This window comes from Phascolarctos cinereus, unplaced genomic scaffold, assembly GCF_003287225.1.
Source record: "Phascolarctos cinereus isolate Bilbo 61053 unplaced genomic scaffold, phaCin_HiC Scaffold_3;HRSCAF=262, whole genome shotgun sequence".
Taxonomy (NCBI): Eukaryota; Metazoa; Chordata; class Mammalia; order Diprotodontia; family Phascolarctidae; genus Phascolarctos; species Phascolarctos cinereus.
In genome coordinates this window covers 228,528,947-228,551,835 of record NW_027555736.1, presented here as the reverse complement: position 1 = coordinate 228,551,835, position 22,889 = coordinate 228,528,947, and the positions used below count along the sequence as shown (strand labels likewise).

Here is a 22,889-nt window from a genome sequence, read left to right as displayed (position 1 = left end):
CTCCCAACTCTAGTATTCTTGCTGACTAAAAATTGTGCTTTATCTAGCAGTTTAAGAATATAGCTGAAATACAGAGCATGAAAAGACAACGAATGCCATCTTTGTTTTCTCCCCTTGTAGGAAACATACAAAATCGTCTATCCCTCCAGTTCCAGACTATGTTACTCTCACCACAAGAAAAAACACTTTGAGGTAAGGTCTTCCATGCCAGTTAGCAAGTATTTGTTTAAACTGGGTGAAGAAAATAGTGAAATATTCAACTGTGTTCATATTTGAACTAAATTCTATTGTGTTTGCTGACTTGAGTTTAACTTTATTTCAGGGAAGATTGCAATGTCCAGGATCAGACCTTCATCACCCAGCAAGTTCTGCTCACAGAATCTAGTGGTCTTGTCCTTCCTGATATTCAAAAAGGACCGGATCATAGTGTATCATAGTAAGGTGCCTGTAATCTGATCAATTTCATATCCTTTTAAACCTTTCCAAGTAGAGGAACTCACACACATTTCTCCTTTTTTTGGACACGGAGCCCTTAGGATCTGTGCTGAGAAATAACAGCATAATTACGGTTGCAGGGAAATTTTTTTAAGCATGGCCACACTAAAAAAGGAACACTGTATTTAACATAAGATGAATTATGGCTCCCTTAGTGTGACATGTAGTTTTGGCTTGGCTGTTTATTTTAAAAGACACAAATGCACACATCCTTATATTCTAGTAAATATAAACTACAGCTGGTTTAGTTAGTGCAATCTCAGGAGTCCCTGCGACTATTTCATTTCACATTAAATTTATACAACGTGGCCTTCTTATTACCCAGCCTATGAGTTATTGGAATCAAACATGTGAGTGCATACATTCACACACATTATGGGTTCTCACATACACACCTAAATTTACATATATTAACCAATCAAACCACACAATTTTATAAGAGGGTAAAACAAGGTGCAGTCTCCCTTTCCAAATACAAATTTTTGTTACCCTAATTAAAAGACAGTACTTTAGAAGAGATGTTCCTATTGTGCCATATGTGTTTTTTGAAATTAAGGCTCCAGATGATTTAAAGTCATCTAATATGGTTTAACATTCCATTTGGTAAAGTCAGCAATAAGCCTAATTGATGCTTGGCATTTTACAGTATCTGACAATCTTTAATTTACTAAATACCCCAGTAAGTTTGGTCAAGACAGTTTAACTGGAGAAACAAAGAAATAAGTTTCTTATCTTTGAAATGAGAGGGTTAGAATAGGTCATTTTTAAGATCCCTTGATTTGTTTTAAATCTGGTTATCCTATAAGTGATCGAGCCCCTATCAGAGAGTCGAAGTCTTGTATGGGATGAATACTAGAGCTTGCTCCTTTGGGCCCAGAAATTTGTTCACTGGCTGATGATGTTATCACATTAAAAGTATACATAAGATATTTGAAATCAGCAAAAAAGAGATTATCTACTCAAAGTAAACGTCTTCATCTTTTAGTTCCATTCTGACCAGTATAGCTTAGTTAACACTAAAATCAAGGAAGGAAAGCTAGGCATAAGGTCACTTGAAACAAGGAATACCAGTCATATTGCTGTCATAATAATGCAATCCAGGCTTTATAGTATCTTTGTGTCATGAAAATAATTGAAATTTCTCTTATGCTAAGAGATTTCTTTAAAGGAATTGCCCTCTAATCAAATGACATAACTAAAAAATGCAAAGAGGGCATAAAAGCATACGTATAACAACTGTCAGAGTTCTTCCCTATAGAAATCAAGAAATATGATGACACAACTTATTTCCTGAAAGATTCCTTCTCCATTTCACAGTAGAAAGATCTCTTTATTTCTAAGACTGATAAAACACTTGGAATAGTTTGCTGAATTAGTGCTGTGTGTTTGTGGTCACTCTTCCAAATACAACAGTTGAACAAAAAAATTATTTTTCCAGACTACTCTGAGAAAAAAGTACTTTTAGCAGTGGCATTTTGAAGTAGAAGAGACTGAAAGAACCATAAAAATAAAACATGGTCAGTGAATCACTGATGCTATTGTGGAGGGTTATATTTTGGGGACCAAAAAGTAGACAACATCTAGTCCTATTTTGTGTTTTAAGACTTCTTCACCAATTATTGGAAACCTTCTTTGGAGACACTAATGTCTCCCCTGACCCCATTTCCACCTCCAACCCCACCTCTCCTCTGGGTTCTCCCTTTATATAAGAATTTCATAGTTAAAATAGTTACTTCAGAAATGGAAGTACTAAGCAACTGAAAATCCTGGATTGAAAATGTGACCACCGGGTGTAGTAACAAAAGCACTGTATAGGAAAAGGAGGTCCCAAGGACGATCTGGCTAGAGTACTCATCCCCAGTGCATTGTGTGTGAATAATGTAAGCACAGTTGACAAGATCTATGGGAGAGATGGTTAAGGAGAGAGAGCAGTTATTCAGGATAGAAAAAATCTACTAAAAGTTCTTTTTAATGGCCCATAGTTGGCATAACTACGGCAGGTGCAGTTAGCACGGAATCTTCTTCTTTCCACTGAGAAGTAATGGTCTTTAGCTGTGTGTAGAATTGGATGCCCTAAATGGAACAAGAGGAAAAAAAAATTAGCATCAGTTCAAGTGGTTCCTATGAGTTAAGTAATATCTATAACTAAAACTCACTGTACTAGATGCTGCAAAATTGTGAAATGTTTGTGTAGAATAGTCAGAACAATTGAGAAAAAGTGATACATACTTCCTCCTTCTGGAAATTTGTAAAGAATGTAACTGGCCATCAAAAGCCAAGAGCACTTTTGAATACTTGGTCATGAGCAGAATGTGTCCAACACTTTTAAAAAGAATCTATCTTAAGCAACATTAAAATACTTGCCCTGATCAATCTCCTACCAAATGTTAGGAGATTAGCCCCTAATTTTCATGAAGAAATAAAACAAAACCCTCTGAACTTTGTTTTAAGGTCCTGATAACCTGGAAAATGAGACCTAAAACTATTAATCAGTCTATCCACATACGCCTGCCAAAGTGGTGTAATGTGAACAGTCCTTTCAACCATTTCTCAGTGAATGACCAAGAGATTACCTCTTTTGATAAAGTTGGAGCCCTCAACTTAAACTATAAGAGTAAGCAGTAACTTTGTTAACTTTTGCATAAATGAAATTTTTCTTAATTGAAAATAAAATAGCTGATGGATGGTAACTCTCACCAAGCCAAATGAACTATTTTTCTATATGTCCCCCTCACCCTCCCAAAAAGCCAGTTAGTGTTTATCTGTTTGATATATTTTAAAACTGTTCCTGACCGTGCTTCATTTGAATCTTATGGCAATGTGTGTCTAAAAGGGTAATCTATAATTCATTATAAAACCATAATGAATCCATTTAGGAGATAAGATTAATCTTATTTCTTAGATGTGAGAGTTATAAGGTAGTAATATAAAATCTGGGCCCCTTTCTGGAATATACTCTATCCAACTTTCTTCTGAAGTGAGCAGCAGTGTGGTATATAGAGTGCTGGACCTGGAACTATGTAAGAACTGGCTTTAATTCTACCTTAGATTCTTAGATATTAAAAATGAATTGTCCCTTTGATAAATCCCCTTCTAATATTATTTGGTAAAACCTGACTCATTAATCTAAGAAAAGTTTAATTTGATCCAATTAAGCATTATTCTATATAAGATATAAAACTATACTTTTTGAAACTATAGAAATAAGATGTATTCACCTGTAGTTTTCACACAACGTAGGAGTTACAATTTCCTTAAGGTAATAACCAATATGATTTAAAATCTTGACTTGTCTTTCTAGACTCATTTTTCTTTGTTAACAAGGGAAGCAGTATAGGTATAGAAGCATGCAATCCAGAGGATTAATATGTCTGCCTGTAGTCCTTGTGGTAGAATATTTACTCTTCTGGACAAAGTTTTTCATGTACTGCTAAGGTTTCTTTAATTTGCACGTTTGCAATAGGGTTTTGCTAGTATCCGAATCAAATCAACACATGGGATCAGAGCTAGAAGGGACCTTAGTGAGACTCAAGTGTCAGTCCCTTCATTGCATAGATGAGGAAACTAAGGTCTAGAGAGATTATATAACTTGAACAGTATCACACAGGTAGCAAGCGGCAGAAGTGGGATTCAAATTCAGATCCTCTGACTCTAAATCCAGGGCTCCTTTCACCGTATTAGATTCTTTCTCTTAAAGGGGAGAATTCAAACAAGCAGTACTGGTTTGAAAATATATGCATTCTGTTTAAGGTTTTATCTTTTATAAATAAGTATACCCAAACAATCTGGTTAAAAGATGGCTAAGATGAAAATCAGAATCCTTTTTTCCTCAAAGAAACTGGTCCCTAAGCAATAATAATCTGTGCTTGATTGTAACTCTTAACTTGGGAAGTCAACTCATCTTGTGATGTTTCTTTAGCAGTCAAATCTAAGCATGAACTTGGGGGGAAGATACCAAGTATAAATGAAAATCACACATGATTCCTAAAGGTTATGATTTCAAATCTCCCATCTTGTAATTAAAGCTGCTAAATGACTAGAAACATTAAATTTTGATCGTAAAGTTGGTCACCAGGTGACAAATCGTTTTGGCCACAGCAGCCATCTCCTAAAGTATGAAGGGATTTTGATATCTGTCGGTAGAGCAAGTGCCCAATCATGTTGAAATCACAGCTCCTTTAAAGTAATGTTTTGGTGACTTATTTCTCCTGCCTGTAGCCTATGAATGAGCAGGGCTCCAAGGCAGCAAAAAAGAAGCAATTAGATCTGGATAGTATATTAAATCAATAAACGTTTCTTAAATAACCGAGACTGACTACTCAGAGATATTTAACCAAAAGCCAATACAACATTAAGCCAAGAAACTAGAGTTTCCATTTCAGAATTATATTTAGCTTGTCAAAGGGGGGAACATAATCACTACTAAATAATGATTCTATTGCTACAAAAACGGAAACCAGCAAAGACCATGCAATTTAAGAATGGATTTACAGAATGGTACCTCTCTTCAGAAAGGGTTAAGTTAGTAAGGCTTAGAGAAGTGGTAGCAGTAATAGTACTATAAATACAACCTAATATTAACATAGGACTTTCATTTTCAAGGTACTATCACGTAATTATTATTTCATTTTAACAACATTCCTATCAAGCAGGTGGGAGGTTCTTCATTTCACAGAAGGGGAAATTGAAAACAGAGAGGTTCTGATCTTTCACTTAGTTTAGTCTGTGCTGGAGTCTAAACTCTAGGCTGTCAGTGCTTTTTTTTCACAAAATTATACTGCCCTGATGGCACATAGGAGAGTATTTGACTATGATTCTCACCTCTTGGGTCACACCAAGTATAGAAAAAGTCACGTAGGCCGCCATGGCAAAATCTATGCTAACTACATTTAAATTCCTTCTAGAGGACCCACAGCAGTACCTCTACACTTAACCTTACTTCATATAAACTGTTGGCAATCTTTTTGTGGTAGCCTGACAAGTATGTCATTCTTCCTCCTCTGTACATCCAAGAGGAGGTTCATTAAGCAAAACTATAGCAACCATTTCTAATACTTAAGTTATTTACCTGTTTGCCATAAAAATTGGTTTCTCCTCTGAAGGAAGAGCGAGATCCCGTAAATGAGAACATTGGCAAAGGCACTGGAATAGGGACATTCACACCCACCTAATACAGAGCAAATACAAATTAACCATTAAGCCAGGAAACACAACAACTAAAATTTCTATGTAGTGAAAATTTTGAAACCCACAATGAATCCTTATGATGGAAGAGAGAAAGTTGTATGTAGACTAATGTGGCAAATACCACTCTTTTAAGTAGGTTCCATTGACTGTTCCCTCTGTTGGCTACCAAATCTTAGATAGAAAACAAAAACTGTTATGGGACCCATCTAAAATATACTTCACAAACCTGCCCCACATTCACCAAGTGAGAGTATTTTCGAGCAATGGCTCCATTGGCAGTAAAAATGGCAGTTCCATTTCCATATGGATTGTCATTCACCATCTTGATTGCTTCATCCAAAGTGTCTGCCTCCATAACCACTAGAACTGGACCAAAAATCTCCTCTTTGTAACAGGTCATATTTGGCTGATAAGACAATGAATTGGAAAAAGAATGATATGGGATACTGCATACTTTACCATCATACTATAATTCCTTTCCCTTTTCACCTACTACATCAATAGTTCCTCCCCAGTGAACACTGTTATAAAATGCTCATCACTTACAATTCTAATTTACCACCTCTTCCCATGCATCTGAATTAATATGACTTTTGCCTATTTTAGCCCAGACAATTTGTCAAAAATATCTTACTTGATTTATACCAAGAATGAAGGGATGGCTTAACAGAAGGAAAACTATTAACATAATAGAGTATATCAATAACAAAAGGAACAACAATCATATCATTATATCAATAGATGCAGAAAAAGCTTTTGACAAAATACAACACTCATTCCTAATAAAAACACTTTAAAGCGTGGATATGAATGAATTTTTCCTAAAAACGATAAGAACTTACTTAAAACCATCAGCAAGCATTATTTGTAATGGGGACAAGCTAGAAACCTTCCCAGTAAGATAAGGAGTAAAACAAGGATGTCCATTATCACCAATATCATTCAATATTGTATTAGAAATGCTAACAATAACATTAAGAGAAGAGAAAGAAATCGAAGGAATCAGAATGGGCACTGAAGTGATAAAACTATCTCTTTTTGAAGACAATACCATGACATACTTGGAATATCTTAGAGATTCAACCAAAAAGCTAGATGAAAAGATAATTAAGTAAAGTAGCACAATATAAAATCCACATAAATCATCAGCATTTCTATATTATCACCAACAAAGGCCTGCAAGAAGCCACAGTAAGAAACACCACATTTAAAATAATTGTATACAGCATAAAATACCTGGGAGTATATTTGCCAAGACAAACTCAGAAACTAAATGAACATAATTATAAAACAGTTTTTATATAAATAAAGTCAGAAATATTAACAATAAAAGTGACAATTCTACCTAAACCAATCTACTTATTCAGTGCCATCCCAATTAAATTACTAAAAAAAATTATTTTATTGAGCTAGAAAAATAATAAAATTCATTTGGAAGAACAGAAGTCAAGAATGTCAATGGAATTAATAAAAAAAAAAGTAAAGGAAGTTAGTTTAGCAGTGCCAGATCTTAAACTATAAGGCAGTAATTATCAAAACTAATATTGGCTAAGAAATAGAAAGGTGGATCAGTGGAACAGAGTAGACCTATAATACACAGTAGTAAATGATTATAGTAACCTTGTGTTTGACAGCTGTAAAGATTTAAGTTTTTGGGATAAGAATTCATTATTTGGTAAAAACTGTTGGGAAAACTAGAAAGCAGTCTGGCCAATACTAAGTGTAGACTCTACATTGTCCACAGGTTCTGAAAGTGAGCAGTACTGCTGCTTGGGGGGCACTGGAATGATCGGGGGTGGGGGGAAGGTGCAGTAGTAGACTCAGGTACAATTCGGGGGGCTGAATAAAAATAAGGGGGTGATCATAAGGAAAGACGATAAGAAAATTTTGAAAAATCGTTGTACATGTTTCATCTGTTGTGTAACACAGTTGAACTCGTAGTGATTACATTATTTTCCAAATAAACACAGAAAATGCAAGTTATAACCAATCAGTGGTCAAGTCCATTGACAGCTTATAACAAGCAAGTGTTGGCAGGTAAGTGTGTTGCACATTGTCAGAAAATCCAGCATGCATAAGCAGGAATATGTGCATGTAATGACTTGTTTATAACATGATACTGTGCGGTTTTATGATGTAATACTGTGTCATCAAAATTTCAGTGCAGGAAAAAATCCACAAATTTACAATAAATTATTAAATTTAAGATGCATCATTTCAAAAAAATTTTTTTTGAAATGATGCAAATTTCCAAAAAACAAAAATAAAAAAACAAACCCCACCCCACCAAAACAACTGTTAAAGGGTTAAAGAAAGTAGATTTCCAGGGCGAGCTGAGTAAACTTTTTTTAAAGGGGGCAACAGGCCAAATAAGTTTGGGAACCTCTGATGTAGACCAATATCTTACACCATTGACCAAGATAAAGTCAAAATGGATACATGACCTAGATATAAAGGGAGATATCGTAAGAAAATTAGAACATGGAACATATGACTATCACACTTATGGAGAGGCGAGGAATTTATGAATAAACAAGAGATAGCATTGTGAGATGTGAAATGGATAATTTTGATTACATTAAATTAAAAAGGTTTTGTACAACTAAAACCAATGTTGTCAAGATTAGAAGAAAACCAGAAAACTGGGAGAAAATTTTATAGACAGCTTCTTGAATAAAGGTCTCATATCTCAAATATATAGAAAACTTTGTCAAATTTATAAGAATGAGTCATTTCCCAACCAATAAATGGGCAAAGGATATGAACAGGTAGTTTTTTGATAAAGAAATCAAAGCTATATATAGTTGTATGAAAAAAATGCTCTAAATCATTACTGATTTGAGAAATGCAAATTAAAACAACTTTGAGATATCTCAGATTTATCAGATTGGCTAAAACGATAGGGGAAAATGACAAATGTCAGAGGGGATGTGGAAAAATTGGGAAACTAATACACTGTTGGTAGAACCGTGAAATGATACAACCATTTTGGAGAGCAATTTGAAATTATGCCCAGAGAGTTACAAAACTATGTATAACTTTGACCCAGCAATACTACTATTAGGTCTGTTTCCCAAGGTGATCAGGAAAAAAGGAAAAGAACTTATATGCGCTAAAATATTTATAGCAGCTCTCTTTGTGGTGGCAAAGAATCAGAAATTGAGGGGATGCCCATCAACTGAGGAATGACTGAATAAGTTCTGGTGTATGATTGTGATGGAATACTACTGTGCTATATAAAGACTTGCATGAAATAATGAAGAGTGAAATGAGCAGAACCAAAAGAATGCTGTATGCAGTAATAGCAATAGTGTTTGAAGAATAACTGTGAATGACTAAGTTATTTTGAGTATTATAAACACTCAAATCATCTACAAAGGATCTATGAAGGAAGATGCTATCTACTTCTAAAGAAAGAACTGATAAATTGTGTGTGTACATGTCAGAGAGAGAGAGAGAGAGAGAGAGAGAAAGATGGTGGCCTTCTCAAGTGTGGGGTGGGGAGGAAGACAGTTTGAAACTTAAAATGTAGCAAAAAAAAAAAGTTTTTAAGATTACCTTACTCAGTATCCTTTGCCACTTTGGTTCAGCCACTCATTACCTTTAGACTTGACATCTTTTCTGATCTCCCCACTGCTGGTGCCCTCTTAAACTACCTTGTATTGAACTACTTTATGGATATACATGTATGTGTATTCACTGATTTTATATTTATGCTGTACATATAGTTATGCATACTTGTTGTCTCCCCCATTAGAATGTAAGCTTGTCCTGAGCAGGGATTGTTTCATTCTTTGTAATGGTATCCTCAGTGCCTAGCACATAGTATAATGGTACTTAATACTTGAGTATGACCCAATCTACCAACCATAAAACCACCTTATCATTATTTTTTATTTTTGTTGTTAAGTCATTTTCAGTCATGTCTGATTCTTTGTGACCCCATTTGGGTTTTCTTGGCAAAGATACTGGAGTGGTTTGCCATTTCCTTCTCCTGCTCATTTTACAGATGATAAAACTGAGGCAAACAGGATTAAGTGACTTGCCCAGGGTCACACAGCTAGTAAGTGTCTGAGGCTACATTTGAACTCAGGTCCTCCTGACTCCAGGCCTAGCATTCTATCCACTGTGCCACCTAGCTGCCCATAGTTTTTATTAGTACTATTTTAAAAACTGTTTTATTGATACCTTATTTTGTACATCATAGTAAAATAATTCTCTATATATTCTTCCTCAGCAACCCTACTCAATGAGTTTTCCCTTGAAACAAAGTAAAACTTAGTTAACCAAAATCAACACAGTACATAAACACATCTGAATGATGAGCCATAAACCAGACCTTTTTTTTTTTTATAAATACTTGTATAACTTTGCCATATGCATATTTTTTGTAAATCAAAGAAAATCACACATTAAGTATGCTAAGGGAGCTAGTTATTTAAAGAATATCTCTAATGAATTATTTTGTAATGTGAAAAATCCTATAATTTATTTGTTTTATATATTTTGATTTTTTTGTGGCTGCTTTCTTAAAGTGGTACTTTCAGAAGTATTGAACATAGCAAATGCTAGTTGCTTAGCTGATTAAAGAAAACAAATAGCTAAAAGGCAAGAAGCAGTTAAGTTGATGAAGAAAAGAGTAATGGATTTTTTTAAAAAATCAACTCTCTCAAGTCTTGTGTGTGTGGCTGGCTGAAAGAATATGGATTAGAAAATAAAGAATTTGGATTCTAGAGTAGGCTGTGGCAGCAGCCAGTTGTGTGAATTTGGGCAAATAAAACTCCTCTTAGCCTCAGCCTCAGTTTTCTCACCTGTAAAGCTAAAGATATGGACTCAATCACTGGTCTCACACTCAAATGGCAATTTTAAGTTCCTAGCACTGAAGCAACACTACTAATGCATCTTTTTTTTTCCTGTTTATGAGTCTGCTAATCCCATTTTGTCTAAACAAAGGGACAAAACATTAAATAGACCCTACCTGGTTGTAAGCAGCCCAGTGTTCTTAAGCTGGAGATCATGGGATTATATAGAGTATCCCAAAAGTCTTAAAGCACTTTTAAGCTTTAATATCTTGTATATGATCCTAAACCCACTCTAAGATTTAAATTTGTGCTTTTGTAACTGATCAAAATTTTATTAGATAGTTACGATGATTATCTCTGCTTATTTACCTTGACCTTTGAGATGATAGTTGGTCCAACAAAGTTGCCATTTTCATAGCCTTTCACTTGAATTTTTCTTCCATCTAGAAGAATCGAGGCTCCCTCCTTTGTTCCACTCTCAATGAGATGACAAACTCGTTCTTTGGCCTGTGGGGAGATTAGAGGGCCCAAATCAGCTCCAGGCTGGTCCCCTGAAAAACAACGTATGAATCATTTAAGAGTTTTATTATGATGATAATACACAATAGCAAAGATTTAACTAGAACACAGGCACAATGGAAAGAAAATGGGATAATCTTTAACAGGCAAGGTCCAAGTCCCAGAGCCAAACATTCTCTAATCCACAGCCTTTGCCTTGGATGTTGACTTTAAAGATGGTCACAAATAGTTACCAGCATTAACCCGAAGCTTTTTGGCATGCTCCACAAGTTCTGGCAGCCAACTCCTTGCTTCCCCTACGAAGATGGCTGCGGACAGGGCCATGCAGCGTTGCCCTGCAGCTCCAAAAGCTGCTCCTACCACTTGGTTTAGAGTGTTTTCCTTATTGGCATCTGGCATGATCACGCCATGGTTCTTTGCTCCCTAAGAAAACAAAGAAAGCAAACCATGTTCTTGCTGAGGGTGTCAAACTGTTAAGTTAATGGAAACTGATACTTCCTAAAGTGATTATCAAAAGGAACAATAAAGCCAAATTTAGATCTTTAATTAGGAAATGGAAACCAGAAAAGAATGGTAATCAAATGAGGGGGACATGGGATCTCAGATCTCATACCTCTTTCAAGCAAAAATGGGGGGAAAGACTTGGAAAAGCACTCCCAGTTGGCTTTGGTAGATCAAGAATATGGTATCATTTAAATCTTGGCAACATCTTTGTGAAAACCCATAACTTCCATCTGTTTAGCACTCTAAACTTGTATGAAACACTGTGCATGAAATAAGCCAGTTAAGACAGGTATCATAAATATTATTCTCATGTTACAGATAAAGAAAAAGGCTGTGAGAGTTTTAAGTAACTTGTCATGGTCCCAGAGTTCAGCATATCAAATGGGATGTGAACCTAAGCCTCCTAACTCCAAGTCAACCCAGTTTTACTATTACATTACTTGGCCTCTCATGAAGGCAGGAGGAGAATTTCATTCCATTCCATTCCATAAGCATTATTAAGCATCGTACCTACTGAGCTAAATACTGCAAAAACACAGCAATCCTTCCCTGGAGATGCTTACAATCTATTAGCAGTTACAATATGCAAACAGGTAATTCAATATAAAATAATTTGAAGGAGAAGATACTAGAGATTTGAAAGGTTTCATGTAGGAAGTAGCACCTGAGATGAGCCTTGAAGGAAGACAAGGACTCTAAAAATCACAGTTGATTGAGGCATACATTCCATGCTAAAGGGATAGCTTATATAAAGGCAACCAGGTAGAAGAGGAAATGTTAAGTTTTAGGAAACACAAATAAGGTTGTTCGGCGCAAATGCAGAGTACATAAAGTATGTGGAAAGGTAGGCTGGTGCCAGATTGTGGAGGGCTTTAAATCCGCACTGAGTCGTCTGTATTTTATTATTGAAGCAAAATGGAGCAACTGAATATGGTTAAACAGGGGAATGATTAGTTCCAACCTGTGTTTAAGTAACATTATTTTGTCAGCCATGCGGAGGATGGATTGGAGAAAAGACAATAAGTAACAGAGAGACCTACTGGGATACTCAGTAGTCTAGACAAAAGGTGAGGAGGGCCTTGTGAGTGGAAATATATTGCAGAAGGAGAATCAACAAGACCTGGTAATTGGATATGGAAGAGTGAGGGAGAGGAGGGTAAAGAATGACTTCTAGATTTTGAACCTGAACTAGGATAGTTGCAGGAAGGGTATTTTGGACATTTTGAGTTTGAGATACCTATGGGCTATATATGATGAAAAGTCCAGCAACTAGGCAGTGATGTAGAGTTCAGAAAAGCAATTAGGGTTGGAAGTATAAAATTAGGAATCACTTGCATAGAGATAATTGAGCTAGTGGAATCTGAAGAGATCACCAAAAGCAAGACTTTAGACAAACATAGAGGATTCTGGATAGAGGTCTGGGAGATATAACCATAGTTATGATGATGATCCAGCAAAGGATGCAGTACAACAGTCTGGTAGAAGAACTTGAAAAACACAGTGCCATCACAGCCTTAGGAGAAGAGATTATCAAGACAGAAGAGATGTCAAGAGTGATAGATAAGAAATAGCCATCATATTTCATATTCATTTTCAAGAGATCATTGGCTACCTTAGGGTAGTTTCAGTCAAGTAAGTGAGGTCAGCAGATATACAGCAAGGGACTGAATAGTGAAGAAGTGAAGGTGGAAGTAATGTAGGCAGGCAGGAGTTTGGCTGTGAAAGGGAAATCTATAGGATGACAGCTTGAGGGGACTGTGGGGTCAAATTACATTTTTTTTTTAAAAGATAGAGGTTTATAGGCAGCTGGAAAAAAGTGACAGACTGTAGATGAGAGAGGAAACGATAGAGGGGACAAGCTCCCAAAGACAGAAGGAGATAAGATAGTAAGCATAAGTACTGGAAGTGTTGGCCTTAGAATGGAGAAGAGCCACATCTCTTCATAAGAGACAAAAGCAAAAGAAAAGAACTAGGGATAATGAAATGGAATTTTAAAGTACAGAAGAAGGGAAGAGAAAGAGCTCATGATGGGTGACTTCTAGTAGAGATTTTTTTAAGTCAAGTAGGAGGTGAGGTCTTCTGAGACAAAGGGGAGAAAGGGCAATGTAGGGATCCTGAGGGGAAAAGAATGTTTGGAACAGCCACCATAGGGACTTTTTTAAAAAACCAGACCTGATTTCATCGGTATAGTAAACTCCTGGTGAGAAATGCTCTGTACCAATGCAGGATGGCACCTGCTTTATAATTCATAATCGTAAGAAAGCAGATTGGAGAACTGAAAGGTTAAGTGATTTGCCTACACAGTTGAGTATATGTCAAAGGAAGAATTGGAACTTAGGTTTTACTGACTCTGAGGCTGTCTCTTTATCCAACATCTATATATCAGGACATCCTGAAAAGTCTAAGCTTTAAAAAGCTTAAAACTGCACTAAGATTTTTGGGACATCCATACTTCTTTCTAATTATATACAGTTCTACAACACTCCAATGCTGAAAAACTTCCACAAGATACTTGATAATCTTGTTGAACTGAACTGAGAATACTTAAAGTTAAAACTGGCCAAAGTAAATGGGGTTTCCAAATGTGGTTATTCCCAAGACTACTGCAGTAGTCTTGGTATCTTATTATAAACAGGTATCTTCTTATAAATAATCTCTGCAAAGTTGTTCAGAAGAAGTAGACGTAGCTACTGAGGCTTACTTGGTCAGACTGAAAAGTCAGTTTATACAAGCTGTGCAATAAAACATAACACATTTATACCTCATTGCATGCATGCTACTTTCTCCAGAGGACATAATACTTTAAGTAACCTGACTCCTTAACCTGGGGCAAGAACAGTATTAGAAACTTGCCTCTTAAATAAACACTGGAAAAATGGCTAGGAATAAGGTTGGAAAGACAGGTCAGGAGGGCAAAGGCAGGAAGAAGGGGGTGGAGGGGGAGGCTTGAAACCAGAACACTCACTGTTGATGCCACCAAAAGTCTATATACAGATGAGAAGGCATGCACCCCCTACTCCTTACTAGCAAGTTTCAGGCTAGTGGGTGAAGTTTTCATTAAGAAACTATTATATTAATGCAGGATGAGTAGACTTTTTGTTGAAGTCTCGGTTCTTATTTTTAAAGTTGGTGGGATCTGGGGAGAAAGAGAAAAGGAAGTTCACCAGATTCGCTTGAACTCTCTTGCCATTTCTTGACCCTCTCTCGAAGATGTACTCTCCAGCCTGGTTGGAGCCCACAAAGCTGATTGCTTTTATATCCGGATGATCACAAATAAAATTCACAGCTTTAAGGAGAAAATAAGTTATTATAACAAAAGACCTAATAGACTCTGTCTTCTCAACCTAGCAAATTTCTTCTTTGTTGTCCACATTCCCATTGCCACAAGTTTGATCTTTTCCTACTTTAGCCTTTCCTTTCCAGATTCCCATTTCTAACTTGGATTTTCATTCTTTTCTAATTTTTCAGTTTCAGGACTCAATTTCTATTTTTCTTTTGTTTTGCTCTCACCCTGACTTTGAAATTTCTACCTTTAACTTGCTTCTAAGTACTCTTGCCTACCTCCAAACACCTGCCTTCTGTTACTCCATTTTCTTGGTATTTTTATCTTTCAGGGTATTTCATTTTATCTACTGCTCCCATGCATTAGAGTTTTCGGATAACACTGTACACAAACCAGTTGCACTTCACATTACATATAAGTACCTTAATTTTTCCTAAATCTATAACTTGTGAACTATTATATACCTTTTTTCTTACAACATTTTCAATAATAAGTAAATGTCTTTTTAACAGGTTCTTTGGCCCTTAACCAGTATTTCTAGTTTCACTGTGTACAGTGTGAAAAACTGCTGGTCATTTATCAATCTTTTTAGCCATGGGGGCACACACATATATGGCAACATCATCCTCAAACACTGGAGATCATACTAACACTTTTCCCTGTTGTTCTTTTTTTTTTGGGGGGGGGTGAGGCAATTGGGGCTAAGTGGCTTGCCCAGGGTGTTATGTGTCTGAGGCTGGATTTGAACTCAGGTCCTTCTGATTCCAGGGCCAGTGCTCTACCCACTGCACCACCTAGCTGCCCCTCCCTGTTATTCTTTAGGCCTTTATCTCAAACTTTAATCACCTCAATACCAGCTTTTCATTCCTCTGTTGGCAGACTGAAATCCCTTTGTTAGAGGTCTTTACCTTCGTGCCGCCCATGGATGACATTCAATGTCCCATCTGGGGCACCAGAGTCTTGCAGCAACTTGGTGAGAAACATAGCTGCTCCAGGTACTCGCTCAGATGGTTTCAACAAGTAGGTGTTTCCACATACCATGGCCATGGGGAACATCCAGAGAGGAATCATGGCAGGAAAATTGAATGGAGCAATGCCCGCACATACACCCAACGGTAGACGGTAGGAGTAAATGTCCATGTCTTTGGTAATGGAAGGCAATGTCTCTCCCAGTATGAGGGATGTCACGCTACAGGCATGTTCAACTACCTCTGCAACAAAGAGGGACAAATCAGACCATTTTCAATTTCAGAGCCACCACTTCTCCAGCACGGGCCTTTGCTAAACTCCTTTTCCAGGTACGTTCAGCATGACCAAAGAAGACTGACTTCTCTCAGTGGTGGAGAGCTGCATCTCAGTCTATGTGAAGGCATCATACAAAATGATATCCTCTGAAGGGGAAAGAGACTGATTTGGAATACCAGTGTTAAGAAAATAATGAACTTTTGGAAATAAATGAATTTCATGTATCAATGAGAGGTAACGCCTCTCAATATTCAGGAATGGCCAGGAAAATTTTCAAGCATTGATTAACCGCATATTCTAAAATGAAGAAACTGATCATTCTCAGTATCCTCTTCCTCCCTCCATCCCTCCCAGAAGCTCTGAAATTCTTATGAGGGACTGTCAGCTTACGAAGGCCTCGGAACACATCTCCCTCAGCATCAGCCAGGGTCTTCCCTTGCTCCAAAGTGATTAGCTTAGCAATTTCTTTCTAAAAAGAAAACAAAATTAAACCAAAGCAAGAGAAGAAACCCTTTCCCACCTCCCTTCTACTGTATATTCCCCACACAGCCAAGGAAGATGAGTAATTAGGCAAATACTACTGGGGGAAAATTTTATAGCAAATATAGCTAACAAATATAGCAAACTTCAGGTCTGTGTGTCTGCTGTAGATTTCCGAATAGGTACCAAGAGAAAGAGTCATTATGGAATTTAAGGATGTTATATAGGTGCCAGTATCAAGGATAAATGGGGGTCCTCTATACCTTATTACCAGGGAAAATATATTATTTAGATTTTCGCACCAAGTTTTCCTTGATAAGCTGCTGATACCGCAGCAAGACCTGCTGGCGACTTAGTACAGATGTCTGTGACCATGAGTGAAAAGCACGTTTGCAGGACTCCACAGCTGCGTTCATTTCAGCCTCTGTAGCTTTGGGAACTCGGCTAATCACCTCATTGGTAGCCTGATGAGACAGAGCAGCATATCATATTTTACTTTACAGTCTCATGATGTAGTGACCAGCCCATTAGTTAATAATGCATACTCAGTCCTGTAATTTCCCCATCATATTCTCAGAATGTTTTCAGTTGGTCAGTGTGGCTTCCAAAGCAACTCTTCTTACCGGATTGTGAATGTCGATCCACTTGTCGCTTTTAGATTCAACAAATTTCCCATCTATGAAAAGTTTGACTCTTGGCTGAAAAAGAACAAAAACAATTTGTTATTATTGGGATTCTCTCTGTCTTGTCCACAATGTGAGGAATTCTAAGTGATTCTGGAAACTTCTGTTCTCTATACAGTTTACCAGTGAGAAAACGCTAAAATTATTTTATCAAGGGAAATGGTATACCATCAGTATTTGGTCTCCATGTTATGCGAACCCATTAAGAGTTGGTATAGCTTTATTCTGAAGTGGTATAAGGAAAAGAAGATATGATTTGAACTTTGGGACTCAAGTCTGAATCCCAGCCCTACCACTTAATATATGACCTTGGACAAGTTACTTATGGAAGCCTCAGGTCCAGAGATGATATCTGTAAAATACTGTCACTATTTTCCTCACATAGCTGCTGAGAGGGTGAAATAAGACACGTAAAACACTTTGTAAATCCTAAAGCACAATATAAATGTCAGTTCATATTGTGACAGCAGAATTATTAATACATGGTGGAACCTAGTAACAGTAAAAGTAAATATATATCCATATGAAGCACAAAAGCAACCACAAGATTAGTCTTTTAGCAAAGGGGATTAGTTCTTATGAATCCTTGGTTCAACTGACTTTTGGTATGATCTGAGATAAGGCCTAAATACTGAATAAGTAAAATATTTTCTCTCTCTCTTGCAATATTGCTCGTAAGAACAAAACATATAAAGAATGACATACCTGAAAAACAATAAATCCTAGAATATTCCTTCAAAAAATTTTGTACTATCAAGTTGAAAACAAGAGTGGTAAAGCATGGAATGACACAAAAAGGAAATGGGGAAAGGACTGAAAGGGAAGGAACTGAAGAAGCCAGCGATAGTAACTAGAACTCCTAGACAGTAATAATTCAAAATTCTTGGAATATTCTGAAATCATTATTGCTTTATCAAAATTGGCAAGGCTCAGAGTAATATATTTGTAGGGAGAAAAGGTTAGACTAACCAATTCCCATTAAGTTGTTAAGACACTGGAAATGGCTTAGGTTGACATACCATATAATCTAAATAAATCTAAATACTACAATCTAAAAATTGTTAGGAGTATGATAGACCTTTGTAGTGAAGACAAAAATCACTGGATCACAGAATCATAGATTTAGTGCTAAAAGGAATCAAGAGTCTATCTAATCCAGCCCCATTCATTTTACATATGAAAAAACTGAGGCACTGAAAACTTAAGTGACTTGCCCAGAGTCACACAGCTATTAAGTATCTGGAGAATGGATTTAAAGGAAATCTTGTAAATATTTCTTGTCAGAGACTCAAGCCTCAGTCTCTGGTGGGATAGGCAGTAATGCTCACCATAAGATAAGTATGAATTCAGAAAGTTCTTTGAAATTCACTGATGAATTGACAGAAATGGTAGATGCTTTGAAATTACATGTTGTACTCAGGCTCTAATAAGCCTCTGTAAGTTAATCAAATACTATTGGGAGTACAGAGCTTAAATTTTTTTTGAGTAATATTTTAGTTTTTCCCCAAATACATGTAAAGACAATTTTTTTTTGTGGGGGCGGGCTAGGCAATGGCGTTAAGTGACTTGCCCAAGGTCACACAGCTAGTAAGTCTCAAGTGTCTAAGGCCAGATTTGAATTCAGGTCCTCCTGACTCCATGGCTGGTGCTCTATCCATTGTGCCACCTAGCTGCCCCTAAAGACAATTTTTAACTTTCATTTTTAAAAATTTTGAGTTCTGCACTCTCCTTCTTTTCTCCCTCTTCCCTGAGAGGGTAAGCAATTTGATATAGGTCATACATGTGCAATTATGCAAAATATATTTCCATATTAGTCATGTTGTGAAAGAAAACAGAACCCCCCCCAAAAAAACCCCTCATATAAAAAAGTGAAAAATAGTATGCTTCGATTTGCATTCAGACTCCATCAGTTCTTTCTCAGGAGTTAGACTATTTTTCATCATAAATCTCTTGGAACTGTCTTGGAACACTGTATTGCTAAGAATAGCTAAGTCATTCAGTTGATCATCATACAATATTGCTGTTACTACGTGCAATGTTCTCCTGGTTCTGCTTACTTCATTCTGTATCAGTTTGTGTAAGTCTTTCCAGATTTTTCTGAAATCCTGCTTATCATTTCTTATAGCATAATAGTATACATTACAATCATATACTGCAACTTGTTCAGCCATTCCCCAATTGATGGATATCCCCTCAATTTTCAATTCTTTGCCACCACAATCACAGCTGCTATAAATATTTTTGTACAAACAGATCCAGGTACAACTCTTATGAGATGACACCACAGGAAAATGATATCCCTTTTCCTAAAGATCAGAGAGATCAACTCCCATAAACTGGCCTTTATGCCAGCATGAACTTACCAATGACGAAGAGGAAAAAAAGGATGCTGGATACCAGGTAGGGTTTATCTTGGAAGAAACCTATGAGACCAAAAAAGAAAAAAGAAGGAGAAGAAAGAGATTCTATCATTTTTTGGAGTAGAAATTGAATGAAAAAATGTAGGGGGAGAGAACAGACCAACTATATCCACAATGCCAAATACTACATAAAGTATCAAGTATAACAGAGGAACTAGTGCTCTTCATGCAAAGTGATATTTAAGCTCCTAAGTGTCACTGAGACTTAGTAGGATAGCATTCAAGACTAGATATGGGAACAGACGGGTATACCTTATTCAGAGAGAACAGATTAACTAAAAGGCAATCATGAAAGCATTACACATTAAGAATATACATTTGTGTTAGGAAATCTGTAAGTGAGACAAGGAAAAATGGTGAAGAACACTGGGGTGAAGATCAATGGAGTTTAAAAGAATGTTGTGATGGGAACATATCTGGTAGAAGGATATAAATGATAAACCTGGGAAAGAGATCATAAATGTGGCATGTAGGTATAGTAGTAATAGAAGACCTCATTTATCAAATGAGGCTATGTAAAGATATTGACAGATCTTTTGGAGTCATATAAGATATTAACTATGTTATCATTATCTTCATCTAGACATAACCTAAAGCAGTCAGCTAAAAGCAGGGCAGGCAGTAGATTAAACCAACACGTTGATCACAAGGATGTATACCTCATTCTCTATCTGTAGTGCATGAATTCTCTCCCAAGAAGGAGCTATGTTTCATGCTTCAGCTATCTTGGGGTCAAGAACTGGTCCCTTCATTGGTCTAAATTCTCATATTTAGTGTAATTTTCCTTTACATTACTGAGATCATTGTGCTTACAGTTCCCCTTGTTTGCTTACTTTGTTCTCCATCAGTTTTTCTGAATCTAATTGTTTAGAACATGTCTCGTCTTAAAGATATTTTCATTTTTCAAAAAATGGAAGGAGGTGAGAGGAAATGCTACTCTGGATCCAATCCTGACCAATAAGGACCTGGTGCCAAATTAGAAATTATGAGAATCTTGGAAAAATGCAACCACTTCGCCTTGGAATTTGCGATTGATAAAGAAAGAAAAGCTGGGCAGAGTATGACATAAACCCAGCTAGGGTTATCTTGGGAGAAACCTATGAAACAAAAAAAGAAAAAAATGTACCATTTGAGTAAAATTTGTCATTGTGTTGGCTGGTTATGCTTAATTGTCTTTCTTTGTTCCAAGGAAGGGGCTTATTTAGCTCGAAGGATTTATATTTGGAAATGACAAAAAGCATGGAGAAAAAAAATCCTTCATCTGAATTGAGGTAGGGATATGTTTAAAGGCATGGCAGAACTTTGTTTTGGCATTTCTCAAAGCTAGAAATGCTTAGATTTAGAATGTTAAATTAATAAAATGTTTCTGGCAGACTTATCCCTAAAACACAGACTACAGCATTATTTACACCCCCCCCAAAAAAAATGAGATTAGGAAGGAACTCTGTTTGGCGAAAAGCTGCTGAAATCTAGAGGAGTCAAAATTCTTTCAAGTTGTCTTCTGCCATTCCCCCACCCCCTTCCCCACCAAGAAGGCCAGAGTTCAGAGGGCAGCGTGGGTGGAGAAAGGCTGCAGGCGCAGTTTCCACAGCAGCTGGTTTTGGTTTCAGGGACCCCTCTCCCGCAGTCTTATAACGCCTACGGACTCCTCATTAGAATGTTTTTTTAAATGCATACAATATGCATTACAAAAGAAATCAACACTTAAATGTAGTTAACCAAGTATTTTTTCAGAGCCGCGTGCAGGTGGACCCCAGGTTAAGAGTACGTGGTAAGCGAGTAACGGAACAGAGCAGTGGGCGGAGATAAGAGCGTCGTCAGAGGACGAAGCACCAGGCCCGGGGAGAAAAGTTCGAGGCCAGGGTTTTGTAGGCCAGAGGTGGGTTGGCCGCTGGCACGATCAGGCCGGGGTCGCTCAGCTCGGGAAGGGGGTGACAGAGCCGGGACAAAGGCCTGGGAGGCTGCGAGGGCTGGGGGTCAGGGGGTGGCGGGGCTGGATCCCGGGGTCTCCTCGGCCCGGGCAGAGGGAGGAGTCGGCTCGAGCCGGATCCTTCCAGAGGCTCGAAGTTCCCCCCCTTTTCTCACCCGAAACATCCGGGCTCGTAAGCCCGCCGCCGCCGCCGCCTTCGCCACCGCCATCACTGCCCGTCTCAGTCAGTCACCGTTTGGCTTACCAGTCCGACCGCCGGCTGACCCCGCCTCCCTCGCCTTTCCATCGACGAGGAGGAGGAGGAGGGCCTTGGTTACGGCCAATCACACTGCGCGGCCCCCTTCCCCGCCCCCGCGCCCCTCCTCCGCCGAAGATCTTCTGGAAAAGTATCCGATATGCCCCAAATGGAGAATTGGTTCCGCGCCCCCGCCCCCACAGTCTCCTCTCCCTCGGTACTACTCCGATTGGCCGAGGCTGGGAAGACGCCCCCTTGTTTTCGGGTCTCCAGCCCGAGGAGCACGGAAAGAAGACGCCCCTTCACGGGGAGCATGGATTGGCCACCGGGTGAGAGCTCGGCCCCGCCTCCTGGGGGAGGAATGTAAACAAGGACTGCGATTTTTGGCCGCGGTCAGCTTAAGTTAGGGGGTGTGGCTAAGGGGGTGGAGGGGGAAACGGGTGGTAAGGGAAGGTACGGGCGGGGCTAGGCAATCGGCTTCAGATTGGGGCAGGGGAGATGGGGCGGGGCTTGCCGCTCACTTTCCCGCCGACGGTTAGCTGTGTCACGTGACATGGGTCGGAAGATGGCGTCTCCCACAGACGGTAGGAGCCGGCTAAGAGCCTACGGTTTCCCAGCTTTTTTCTCTCCTCTCCCGGGAACCTCCTTTCTTTATAATCTGGGGCTTCCTTTCCCACCATCAGCGCTCACTCTCATCCCTCCTCTTCCCTGCTATCCCGACTTCTCTGCTTCCAGCTCTTCGGCCCCCAGCCGCGGTGGCACTGCAGGGGTTAGGAGGGAGTAGCCGCGGTGCCGGGGGAAGAGGGGCCAGACTACGAAGACACTCCTGGGGAAAGGGAGACGGGGCGGAGAGGCGGGGGGAAGTCCGTTCTTCTAGGTTCTCGGGACTGTTCTCCTCGGCTTGGCGAGGATGGCGCTGGCGTGCCGGGGCTCGGAAGGAGAGAAGCTTGACGGAGGGGGTGGGGTGGGGTGGGGTGGGGTGGAGGGGGCGGGGAAAGGAGGCTCCCGCCGGCAGGATTCTGCTCTTCTTCCCACTGATGATCTCTAACGTGATTTAAGAACCGGTGATTGCTAACTTGTAGAAAAAACGTAACATCATTAAGTCT

At 38.4% G+C, this 22,889-nt stretch overlaps 3 protein-coding genes across 6 annotated transcripts in view; 2 read left to right on the top strand and 1 right to left on the bottom strand.

Moving 5' to 3' along the window:
• The window catches only part of BBOF1 (basal body orientation factor 1), a 79,689-nt gene extending 78,675 nt beyond the window's left edge, over positions 1–1,014 (top strand). For all 3 annotated transcript variants that reach the window (XM_078151477.1, XM_078151476.1, XM_020986541.2), the window contains 2 exons: positions 121–192; positions 323–1,014. In XM_078151477.1, the coding sequence (XP_078007603.1) occupies positions 121–192; positions 323–437 (187 nt within the window). In that variant the 3' untranslated portion in view covers positions 438–1,014. The remainder of the gene's footprint in view (positions 1–120; positions 193–322) is intronic.
• A 1,432-nt stretch (positions 1,015–2,446) lies between these two features.
• Positions 2,447–21,864, bottom strand: ALDH6A1 (aldehyde dehydrogenase 6 family member A1). Of its 2 annotated transcripts, none has more exons than XM_078151475.1 (12): positions 21,704–21,864; positions 19,562–19,621; positions 17,139–17,213; positions 16,818–16,979; positions 16,426–16,504; positions 15,699–16,001; positions 14,672–14,793; positions 11,237–11,426; positions 10,854–11,035; positions 5,924–6,088; positions 5,564–5,662; positions 2,447–2,568 (listed from the first exon to the last, which is right to left on the bottom strand). In XM_078151475.1, the coding sequence occupies exons 1-12, from the start codon at positions 21,755–21,757 to the stop codon at positions 2,464–2,466; spliced, it is 1,596 nt and encodes a 531-aa protein (XP_078007601.1). In that variant the 5' UTR covers positions 21,758–21,864; the 3' UTR covers positions 2,447–2,463. The 2 variants fall into 2 exon arrangements, with proteins under 2 accessions (XP_078007601.1, XP_020841959.1); XM_020986300.2 differs by having other exon boundaries at positions 5,909–6,088; positions 21,704–21,862.
• A 434-nt stretch (positions 21,865–22,298) lies between these two features.
• LIN52 (lin-52 DREAM MuvB core complex component) overlaps positions 22,299–22,889 on the top strand; it is a 114,254-nt gene continuing 113,663 nt past the window's right edge. The window contains exon 1 of the mRNA XM_020986304.2: positions 22,299–22,367. Coding sequence (XP_020841963.1) covers positions 22,337–22,367 — 31 coding nt within the window. The 5' untranslated portion in view covers positions 22,299–22,336. The remainder of the gene's footprint in view (positions 22,368–22,889) is intronic.

Coding starts and splice junctions, on each gene's coding strand:
- ALDH6A1 (XM_020986300.2), bottom strand. CDS start 21,757: ATGGCGGTGGCGAAGGCGGCGGCGGCGGCGGGCTTACGAGCCCGGATG. Junction 17,214..19,561: donor TTTTTTCCTCTTCGTCATTG/GTAAGTTCATGC, acceptor GTTCTTTTTCAG/CCAAGAGTCAAACTTTTCAT. Junction 14,794..15,698: donor CATCCATGGGCGGCACGAAG/GTAAAGACCTCT, acceptor TTCTCCTTAAAG/CTGTGAATTTTATTTGTGAT.